The following is an 11,162-nucleotide window of genomic DNA, read 5'->3' on the forward strand; positions in this document are numbered from 1 at the left end:
ACTTTTTAACAGATCGGGTGAACTGATCTTATGGGGGAAGATTCTACAGCTACTTTTTTTTATATTGGAAGATATATTATATTAAGATATATTATATTAAGATAACTTAAAAGGTATTTTTGTAGGTGGCGGTGTTGAAGAGGCGGTGCAAGCCCAGTGGCATAGAAATGATGCCACACTGTTTGTGTTGAGGGAGAAAACCGCTTCCTGTAGGTCATCGCCGTCCCTCACCCGGTGTGGCCCCACGCAGCCAATGGCAGCCCGCCGCCGTCGCGAGGAGAGCGGAAGTCCGGGGGCGTGCCGCCGTACCAGTGCTTCGGGGCGGGGGGGGGGGGGGGGGCCCGGCCGTCGGTGGGTTTCCGGGTCGGCGGGGAGCTCTGTTACCGGGACCGAGGCACCGCCGCCATGAACCGCTTCTTCGGCAAAGCGAAGCCGAAGGCGCCTCCGCCCAGCCTCACCGACTGCATCGGGACGGTCAGTGCCCTCCCCGGGGCGGGGGTCGGGGGAGCGGCGGAGCGGGCCCGGCCCGACCGGCGGGGCGAGGCCCTCCCCTCCCGGCGGGCCTGGAGGGCCGGCGGCCCGCGGGCCCTGCCCGCCTCCGCTGCTGTGGAGCTTCGGCCCCGGGTTTAGTGCCCGTCTCCGGACGGACGGACGTGTCGGTATGCACCTGTGCACAGGTGTGCGTCTGGCTATCCGGGGGTGGGAAGAGAGCGGCGTGCGGGCACCGGGTCTGCCCCTCTGCGTGGGTGTACTTGAGCGTGTGTAGCTACACGGCCGTGCTTCGGCACGGTGTGTGTGTGTGTGCGCGCACACGGGTGTGTTTTAGCGCGCACCTGGGCATCGGCGCTTGTACAGAAATACGCCCATGCCTGTGTTTCTTCGCTGTGCGTAGGAGCGCATCCCGTAAACCGATGCACGCGATGGGCGTGTACGGCCTGGCTTCCTCATGGATATTTCCAATATTTCCGCGCTAACTCCCGCCATGCCAAGTTGCGAGAAGGCAGGGACAGGAGCAAGGGAACGAGCCCCTCTGTCCCATACAGGAGTTGGGAGGGCAAATCCCACCTTCTGATGAAGATTGTTCCGTCTGCTACGGACGAGCTTGCCGTAGGGTCGATGGCAAAGGCGTCTGCAGGTGGACAGTTGAGCCCAGACCAAGTAAGAAATGCTGAGGAAACACGTGGTGGAACACTTCACAGCTGTTGTAAGGTTGGCCTGCCTGAAAAGAAGGTTAAGGAAAAGTTTTAAGAAGGTTAATCTTGTAATTTCATAGTCTTTTTTTGGCTTTTAAGTTTGTGAAGAAAACCGGGGTATGTTTTTACCACTCCTTCTGTCGTAAACTAATTTTGAGATGTGAAGAAAGAACACAGAGGTCTCGAGCATTTGTCCGAGTGCTTAACAAAGTCAGGTGAAACATCAGTAATGGTTGTGGTATAAGTAGAGGGTAACTGAGCCATTGTCCCTATAACCTGGCAACAAAACATTTCTGTGGAAAATCACCATTTTCCTCCCAGAAGATTTATTTTGCTACCCAGTGAAGAGACTCTTTTAGTTAAATACCTAATATTTGTCAGTGCTGCCTGCACAAACCCATGCACGTCAGTCTCTTGTGTATGCCAGTGGCTGCGACGAGGAGAGAAGTGGTCACAGTTACTGTTTTTCCCAGAACGTTATTTTATTGGCAAAGAATCTGCATTGCTGTCTAGCGGTATTGAACCCAAAGATAGCTCCAAGTACATTTAGTTAGAACAGTAAATAAAGCATATCCCCAAAAATCAGAGTGAGCTTTCCCATCGTTACCAGTGAATGCTTTGGTGGATGTCTGGAACTCCAAAATCCATCTGAGATACTGTTATTAATACTGAAGTTTGCCATTTCAGCGCTATAAGCAGAAGATCAGGAAATCTCTTCCTCACAGCAGCCAACTCTATATTAGTCAGTCAGATTTTTGAGGGCTGATTTTGACAGTTCCAAGTTAATGTGCGTTTTCTAATGTTGAGACAAATAATAACAAAACCGGCCAGATTTCGATATGCCAGTAGGCTGTCTTCCACTAGGAGCTTGTTCAATCCCAGTGGATTTTGGGGGTACATAAAAGTGTAATTTAAACGGCTGCTTTGACTGGCAATGCCAGGAATTGAGGATTTTTTTCTCAAAAAGGTGGTCGTGGCCACTACCCACCAGGAGCTGCATGCAGTTTTGATCGTCTTCTAGTTGTCTGTAATGACATTATCTGAAAATTTGGCTATAGAAGACAACAGGTTAACGGAAACGCAGACTTTCAGATTTATTTTACATATGCGGTGACTTGGCAACCCATGATGAATTACAGGGTGGCTTTTAAGATATGAAATCAAGAGCCTGTGTTGGTCAGCTGTTGAGAAATGAAGGGCTGGGTCCAAGCACAGCTCTTGGTACGAGGAAGTCTATAAACCGCTGTTAACGTTACTGAGCTCCATCTTAGCTTTTTGCCCTGTTTTGACAACTTTCAATTTCTGTGGATGGAACTAAAATTTAAGACAGTTCTGTATACTAGTAGGTGTGGGCAGAAACATACTTCCTTTTACAAGTTTGAAGTTTATGCATTAACTTTTTGTGCCAATTTACATGAGGTAATCTATCTGATCTGAGAATAACTTGCTGTGTTTTCAGGTCATTTTCGCAATAGTGAAGTCTCTAGTACAGGTCCTGCTAAAAGATGAGACAGATCATCAGGTTTTTTTTTTTCCTTAAATTACCTGTGAATCATTATTGAAGAGAGTTGTGTGAGATGTTAAAAACTTGCACTGTTTCTTTAGCATGTTAAATTCAACAGTTTGGAGACACAAGTAATATCACTTCTATGTTGTTTTCAATCTTAGACACATTTTGTTATATCTTTTGAAAGAGTCAGATTGCTTTGTAAAATCTCTTACTGTGTTACTTCAGTGGTAATTAGCCATTAAATGGCAGTTAGGATTTATTGTATTTGGCGAGCAATGATTAATGTTTAGAGTTACTATTTGTTAAAAATGTAGACAGCTCTTGGGCGGTAATGATGCCTGTGTTTCGGATGTTCTTTCCTGTGTATGCAGAAGTAGTATGACTGAACCCAATAAGATCAGCACACAATACGCTTTTTTTCCTGTGGTGAGAGAACAAGCATCACCTTAAGATATCGAAACAATTCAAGATTTTTGCATTTAAAGAGCTGGTTCTGTGGGATCACTAATCTGAAGTGTTTACTAAAGCCCAGGGAACACTTCTCCCTACTTCTCTTCGATGGCTGGTTACTATCGAGTTTTCCGGCTGGCTGTGCGATGCCCTCCTGTCACTTATTCTCCATTGGTATGTTCCCATTCTCCCTTGCAGTTTCTGCTCGCTGTCTTGCCCGCCTGCCGTGCTTGCCTCAACATTGCACTAAGTGGCAGATTTTTTTTATCCTTGCTGGCTGAGCACAGTCAGATGACTCAGAGCTGTCATGAGGCTGGTAGGAGGAAGGATCTGTGGCATTGGTATTGTTTTTACTTTGTCTTCTTTCAAAAAACACTCCAAATTTATGTTTTTTCAGAGTAGTAAGTAGGAAACATAGGAACAAAAGACTAATAGTTGTGACAACAGTGTTAAAACTCAGTCTTGTATGTGATGTTCTTTTTTTAATTGAAATAAAATGTGATTTTGCTTAATAGCGATTTGGGATACCACGATCACTTTCTTTTGTTTAGATTGGGGCCCTTCTTTAGCAACGAAACGTACCTCGGTATGCCTTATTTGTCAATAATAGAAAGCAGCTCTTCAAGTCCTAATACACAGTCTAGTTTTCTTTTGGATGAATTAGATCCACTGTCCCCTCTTATGTCTGTTCTCATTTTTAAAAGCTGTGTAATGTCCTGTGTAACGTGTGTGTCCAATTTTTATGTAGTTAATCGAGGTGGGAGGATCTGTCTCTGTTTTCTGCTAGTACTGCCTAAAAGAATCATTATATAAATAAACCAAATAACTGGGTTTCCCCTGTGAGGGAGGCTGACCTCAGAGATACATTTAGCTGATGAAGATCTTGAGGAGATGCTACACTTTGAGCCTGCAAGAGGTTTGCAATCGCAAATATCTCTTTTTCTTGCTGTTAGTAAAATATTTGGCCTCATAGAAAGCTTAATACAATTTTTTCAATGCCAGCTGTGCCCAGGCACTTTAATGTCTTGTGTGGAGTGTTCATATCAAATGTTCTGCTCAGGATGCCTCTGGCGAATGCAGGTTGCTGTCCTAGAGCAGAGATTGAAAAGGATCACTGAGGCACCAAAATGAAAATCTGCATAATTGTACATGTTTAGCCACACTATTAGCAAGTCAAAATTGTAAATTTGCACTGATTGGCCTCACGCTATAATTGGAATGTCAGTGTATTCTAATCCCTAGAGAGGCTCCTTGGAATGAGAAGTTAATAAGCTTTATTTTGTTGTTTCCAGAGAAATGCTGTGATAGTTGGTTCATGTTAAGGAGGCTTTCTTTGTCTTTTTTATGAATTTGTCTATACTGTTAGAATGATCTATACCCATGCTTGGTTATGTAATGACCACTTTTAACCTTCTTATGCAGAAGGGTTAAAATATTTCCATGATGACAGCTGTGATATGCTTTGCAGCAGGGCCGTTGGGCTCGACTGCTGGAGGTCTCTTACTGAGCTACGCAGCTACTATTGGGATTTGAAGCAAAAGTGCAGTAAGAATTCAGAGTAGCTACCGGGTGGAACTGCTGTGTCCTGGTGCCTTTTGCGGGAAGTGATGGGGAAAGTGTCTCTCTGACAAATAAGTTAGGCACCTTTGAAAAAATGGTTAAGTCTGGGCTTCTTAAATGTAACCAGTCATCCAGGTATGATTCTGAAGGATTACTGTTCTCTCCTCACCAGAAATAAACCTCTAGCCTTGCTGAACACATCCCTGTCCCTTTTGCATTGCCCCCTATCTGCCAGCATGGTACACCTAGGTTTTTCTTTCTCCGTTCCAGTTTAGTCCCTGGCACTGGAAGTTATCAGAAATTCCTGAACAGAGGCCTTGACTTGAGTGGGTGTGCAAGGGAGCATCTCAAAGTGATGACAACATGTTACAATGGCAGAGCTTTCTGCAACCTCAGAATGTTTCTTGTGCTCCTTGTAGAAGGTGTTTCACTTGATTCTGGGTTTGGATTCTCTACAAACTGTTTATAAAACCACTGAGTGAAGAAACAATTCAGTTAGAAGCATAATAAAACTGAGGCTGTTCTTTTTATTGTCCATTACCTGAATAAAACCTTAATGAATGTTTTTGTTTGTTTGTTTTCCCCATTATGTATTAAAGGTGGATAGCAGAGCTGAGTCAATTGACAAGAAAATTGCTAGGCTTGATGCCGAACTAGTGAAGTATAAGGATCAAATGAAGAAGATGAGAGAGGGACCTGCAAAGGTAAGAATCTTCTGTGGGATTTAAGCATGAGAGGATGTGACTCATACTTCTTGTCACGTAGTGAACTGGCGTGATTTAGCCAGTTCATCAGGTTCTTAGAATTGCATCGTGCCTTACTGATGAGATCTAAAGATCCTGCAGAATTATTTTTATTCTGAAGCATCTCTTAGACATGCATCTTTGAACAGTGTTTTCACTGGTCTTTATTTCTTCCAAAGTGTAATGTAATTCCTCAGTCAGAAGTAAGTTGCTTCCCTTCTTCTTGCTGTTACTTGAATTAAGTCTAGTAGAGAGGCTGTTTTCTTCATCAGCCAAAACAAAAAGGTCTGCACTGTGCAGAAAGGGAGTAGGAAAACCCATTTTTGAAAGTGGATGAACATGTAATATAAAATATATCTATCTAATAATAAACCTATCTAATATAAACAGTATTGTTAAAGTACCTTTCACAGTATTATTTGATGCTGACCATTAAAATGTGTTGATGAAAGATGGTTCTGGTGGACTAAGTTTGACTTTGTATTCTGCTTATCAAAAAAAAATTTAAAAGCCAGAAATTTTGAAAGTATTTTCTATTAGAAGCTTTACTTACAAGCCTATTTGGTTAATCATTAATGCAGGACAAATGCTGAATGTGACTATTGTTAAACTCTTTGCACTGGTAACTGAGGAATCTTTTGGAAAACTTAAATGCAATACAGTAGGTTTAAACAGTATAATCAAGAGTGAAGTCAAATATTTTTCCTAACATAACGATATTGTGTCTTTCAGAATACAGTAAAGCAGAAAGCATTGAGAGTGTTAAAGCAGAAGCGAATGTAAGTTTAAACCTTTCTCAGTTTGGGATTAATGAAAGCCTGTTTTCTTTAAGGGGGATGGCACACTTTCATTTATCTTTCCAGTACTCTTGCTTCTGAGCATTCTTTAAAGAAAAATGCTGAACAAGCTAGCCGGCCTTTCAGAAGCGTCTCCTTACAGATTTTGCATCAGCATATTTATGCCTTACTTGTATGTGACCATATAAATTTGGATTGGAACAAGCTGACCTAAATCTGCTCATTATTAAAGCTATGCTTGGGTCCTCAACTTTCTGACAGTGCCTCATTTTATATTATTAATTGAGTACTGTAAATCGTGTACTTGATGATCTTGGTCTGGTTTACTGGAAATTTACCTGTTCTCTGTGGACACCCTTTAGGACTTGAGCACATGTAGCACAGGTAATTGTGTCTATGCAAAAAAACCAGAATAGACGGGATAGATGATCCTGTGGTCTGGTCTAGCCTACTATACTGTCTTGAAAAGTGTCCAGCAACAAATACAAAGGAAAGAATGTCAGAACATGGCAAGTGTTCAGGGCTGCTTTGCTGGAATATCTTACACTCCCTGAACCGCAAATCTCTTGGATGCTATCTGAGCCAAAGCTCCTTTGTCTTGTATTTCATATCCCTCAGATGAATTGTACCTCTGCAGACTTGCTCAATTACTTGTTAAGTATTTGTGAACTCTTACCATCCAAAATATCCTATGGTAAGGAATGCAATAGTTAGATGTTATGAGAAGGACTGCTTGGTTTTGTTTGGTTTTTTGTTGTTTGTTTTTGGGTTTGGTTTTTTTTTTTCATTTTTTTACCTATGCTGCCTGCTAATCTTACTTGATAGTTGTTCCCCTATTTACAGTCACTGGGCCCCTTATAATAGGCTATCATCATATCTTTTCCATCTTGTTGAACAGTAATTTATTTAGTCATTCTTTGTCCAGAAGCTGTTCTGTATTCGGATCATCCTTGTCTTGCAGATGTTCTGCCTTGGGTTTGAAGAAGGACTGACTGTTCATTTTTATGCTTTCATTTTTATATTTAACTTGACATACTTTACATTTTTGATTGGATACAAGTTTAGCTTTGAGAAGGATGATATCTTGATTTTTAAAGTCTCCCTCTTCTTTCTGGTTAGCCTTAGCAGTTTCCTTTTGCTACCCTATCCTCCCCCTCCTCCCTGCCCTGCAAAGCTCCAGTGCAGAGCCATTGTGGTTTGGATAACCTGCATCTCTTCCATTTTGCTTACAGCATTAGTGAGCAATGGCATGCATCTCTAGCTTATAGCGATTAAAACTTTTGCTATATGCTCACCTACTGTGTTAGCCTATACAAATACGGTGTCGCTGTCAGTTAAAACAGAAGCTTAGTTCAAGAGTCGCTTTGTCCACTTTAAATACACATAAATGCGTATGGCCAGATTTTTATGAAGCTGTTTATTCTGTGATTGTTTATAAGAAATTAAAAAAAACCCCCAAAACGACCATCTGTTCCTATCTTTAGACTACTGCTGCTGATTTTTCAATTTTTAAAAAAATCAAGAATTTTTGTGGCAATAAATAGTGTGGTGTTTTAAAGCCATTATTTGCATTGTTTTTAACAGGTATGAACAACAGAGGGATAATCTGTCACAGCAGTCTTTTAATATGGAACAAGCTAATTACACTATTCAGGCACTGAAGGATACAAAGACAACGGTACCAGTATATTAATCTCACATATGTTTAATTTGTGTATGCTACATCAGATACAAGCATGTTTTTGGCTCTATTCTAGGTTGATGCAATGAAACTGGGGGTGAAAGAAATGAAGAAAGCTTACAAGCAAGTCAAAATTGATCAAATTGAGGTAAGCTTCTATAGTTTAAGTTATTAAAGCACAGAAACAATGTACTAAAATAGTGACAAGTGGACTATGTAACTTAAAGGTGAGCTGACTGTTTTAGTTCACATGAGTTTGCCTCCCTTTTTTATGGGACCACTATCATAATCCCTTCTCGATTTCTCTGGTACTGCACAATCAGTTGTTGGCCTTATTGCACTGATTGGTGTTTCCTTGCTGGGCTAATCTTTAACCTCTCCCTTCCTTTCCTCTGCACTTCAGCGTAAATGTTGGTGAATACTTCCTGCTATGGCTTTTTTGTCCTCTTTTTTTTTTTTTTTTTTCCCCCACGTTAGCAACATGCAGATTAGTCCTTTGCTCCCCCAGTTCAAGGTGGCATCTGATTAAAAAAAACAAAACCCAAACCCTAAAACAACCAAAAAAAACCCCACCAAAAACCAACCAACCAACCAATTTAATTTCAAGAGGTAGGCAAGGCCTGACCCCGTCTTCAGAAAATGCATAAAAAACCCCTGTAAGATCTCTAAGTATAAAGTATGCTGCACTTAAACTCTTACCAAATGCCAGTGCTGAATTCCTTTAAGTCCTCTTTGCTATGCTGTTTTTATACATGGCTCGCATTGTAAACCTTTAGGCAAGTATTGTCTCCTTAGTTTTACCAAGTACAGTGCCAAGAGGTATGCTAAAGTATCTTCTAAATTTTGCTGTGGCACAACTCAGGTTAGTGCTTATTCTCCAGATGGTAGATTTAATTTCTCCAGATTTCAAACTCTCCTGCTTTTCAAGATGATGCTGGACTCTGGGTAATTTATTAGAGTTTTTCAATTTACCCTGAAGAATATTTAAAACAAGAGGATTTTGCAGAGATGTTGTTTCAAGGTTCCTCTTTTTCTACCTCATACATTTATTGTAATTTTAATAGTAGTTAAGGCCACACTATAGTCCTGAATGCGTGTGTGTTGACTTGTATTAATGCTGCTTCAAAAAACGGTTTATGCATTAACAAATTTGAGTGCCTTGTATGTTGGAATTATTAAACTGAATTTGATTAATCTCTGATAAGTTTAACTAAAACTGTAAAATATGGACCAGTTGAAATTGTTTCTTGCTTCAGGACATACAAGATCAGTTAGAGGATATGATGGAAGAAGCCAATGAAGTCCAGGAGGCACTGAGTCGCAGCTATGGAACACCAGAGATTGATGAAGATGACTTGGAAGCAGGTTAGGAAGGTGGAGGATGATTTTTACGTTACTGAATGTAAAAATCATCATGCAGTCATACAGTGATTTTTAATTTCATTAGTCAAATACTTTAAGTGTGTTTAAAAAAAAAAGTTTTAATCACTTTTTTAAACATAAAAGCTGCATTTCCTTTAGGAGTAGTAACAAGAGTATGAGACAAACATGAGAGATACACTGATGGAATGCTACAATGACGGAAAGAAGGTTCTCTCCATTGTGTGTGTGTGTGTGTGTATTCCTGACTGATGACTAAATAATGCTGAATGAGTATGAATGTAAGCATTCAGTATGAATCCTGTTTCTCTGTAAGAGCAGCTTTTCTTTTGCAAAAGGAATTCCTTGCATAATTTTTCAACCGACATAATTCAATTCCAGAACTGGATGCATTAGGTGATGAGCTTTTAGCTGATGAAGACAATTCCTACTTAGATGAAGCTGCATCTGCTCCAGCAATCCCAGATGTCACTCCTACTGACACGAAAAACAAAGTGAGTCCTTTCCTCTTTAAAAGCAAAATACCTGTGTTTTTTTTGTTTTCGATTAGTCACATTTGTGTTGGTTGCTTGATATTTGGAATCCTTAATATTTTGAACAAGAAAATGTGCTTAATGTTTTACATATTTTGGATGCTATATATGAGAGAGTACAGTGTACTGAATGCTCCTTATTATATTTTAAAGAGCTAAAACGGCATTTTGTAACTCCTGTTAGATGGGATATTAGAAAAAATTTCTTTACTGAAAGGGTTGTCAGGCATTGGAACAGGCTGCCCAGGGAAGCTGTGGTGTCACCATCCCTGGAGGTATTAAAAAACCACGTAGACGAGGCACTTCAGGACATGGTTTAGTGGGCATGGTGGTGTTGGGTTGACAGTTGGATTCGATGATCTTAAAGGTCTTGTCCAACCTAAACGATTCTGTGATTCTAACATTGTCAGACTGCAGGTAGAATGAAGTGTACCATTACAGCTCCTACTATAGTTATTCTTAAAAACGTAAGGAAGTCTTCTGTATGTTTGCTTTTGGGGCTTTAATACAGCTTCATAGTGAGGGAGAACACCGTTGCTCTTATTTTGACCCCAGCTGTCACACAGGGACAATTACAGATATATCACTTTATAGAAATTGTAAGGAAACTTTTGTGAAACGTTCTGGCTGGTGGAGAGTTGTTAACCTGTTGCTTCTTTCCCTTTCTTACAGGATGGTGTATTGGTGGATGAATTTGGGTTGCCAAAGATCCCTGCAACATAAATGTTTCAAAAGCACAATGGATATAATGAACTACACTTTACAAATCACGTTAAGAATTTTTTTTTAAATCCTGGAGAACTTGTACTTCCAGTGTAACCTTAATATCACTACATCTTAGAAGGCAATATCAATGGCTGGTGGTGTTCTTTCTTTGAAGAAAGTTGCTCTGCTACTGACTTTTCTATTAATGGAAAATTCGGCACAGTTCCCTTCAGTGGAAGCAGTCAAGTCTGACAGGTTTCGATTTCCGTGTCTTCTGGACAAAGTATGATGTGAAGAGTAGTGGTGGCTGTCGATAGCTGAGGTTTATTTTGACTCTGTATTACGTTTCTCTCTCTTGAAACCGAGACTGTGCGTCGCTGCTCACTCTCTGTAAAATAGCTCCCTTATTACTACGCTCATTTGATAAAAGAATTGAATGCAATTTTTAAACTACTGCAGTCTCGAGACTTTTACGCTACCATCCTTGTAACCTCCTCGGAAGCTGTAATAAATAGGGTTATCGTTAACTTTATGTATTCTGTGGAGACATAAAATCACGTAGATTAGCTGACACCTTCGTGTGGTGTTTCTGGCTGTTCATTTGGGCTTC

The 11,162-nt window shown here is 40.6% G+C and overlaps 1 protein-coding gene across 1 annotated transcript; it reads left to right on the forward strand.

Moving 5' to 3' along the window:
- The first annotated feature begins 272 nt into the window (after nt 1-272).
- CHMP5 (charged multivesicular body protein 5) lies at nt 273-11,123 on the forward strand. Its single transcript, XM_030010832.2, has 8 exons — nt 273-474; nt 5,313-5,417; nt 6,189-6,235; nt 7,838-7,931; nt 8,011-8,082; nt 9,191-9,299; nt 9,696-9,808; nt 10,520-11,123. Exons 1-8 carry the CDS (start codon nt 406-408, stop codon nt 10,568-10,570), a joined length of 660 nt encoding a protein of 219 aa, XP_029866692.1. The 5' UTR covers nt 273-405; the 3' UTR covers nt 10,571-11,123.
- The last annotated feature ends 39 nt before the right edge of the window (nt 11,124-11,162 follow it).

This window comes from Aquila chrysaetos, chromosome 4 (genome assembly GCF_900496995.4).
Source record: "Aquila chrysaetos chrysaetos chromosome 4, bAquChr1.4, whole genome shotgun sequence".
Taxonomy (NCBI): Eukaryota; Metazoa; Chordata; class Aves; order Accipitriformes; family Accipitridae; genus Aquila; species Aquila chrysaetos.

Excerpts from the sequence above, each read along its gene's own strand:
- CHMP5 (XM_030010832.2), top strand. The coding sequence starts at position 406 with ATGAACCGCTTCTTCGGCAAAGCGAAGCCGAAGGCGCCTCCGCCCAGC. Across the intron at positions 5,418-6,188 it reads TGAGAGAGGGACCTGCAAAG|AATACAGTAAAGCAGAAAGC; the intron begins GTAAGAATCTTC and ends TGTGTCTTTCAG. Across the intron at positions 9,300-9,695 it reads TGAAGATGACTTGGAAGCAG|AACTGGATGCATTAGGTGAT; the intron begins GTTAGGAAGGTG and ends ATTCAATTCCAG.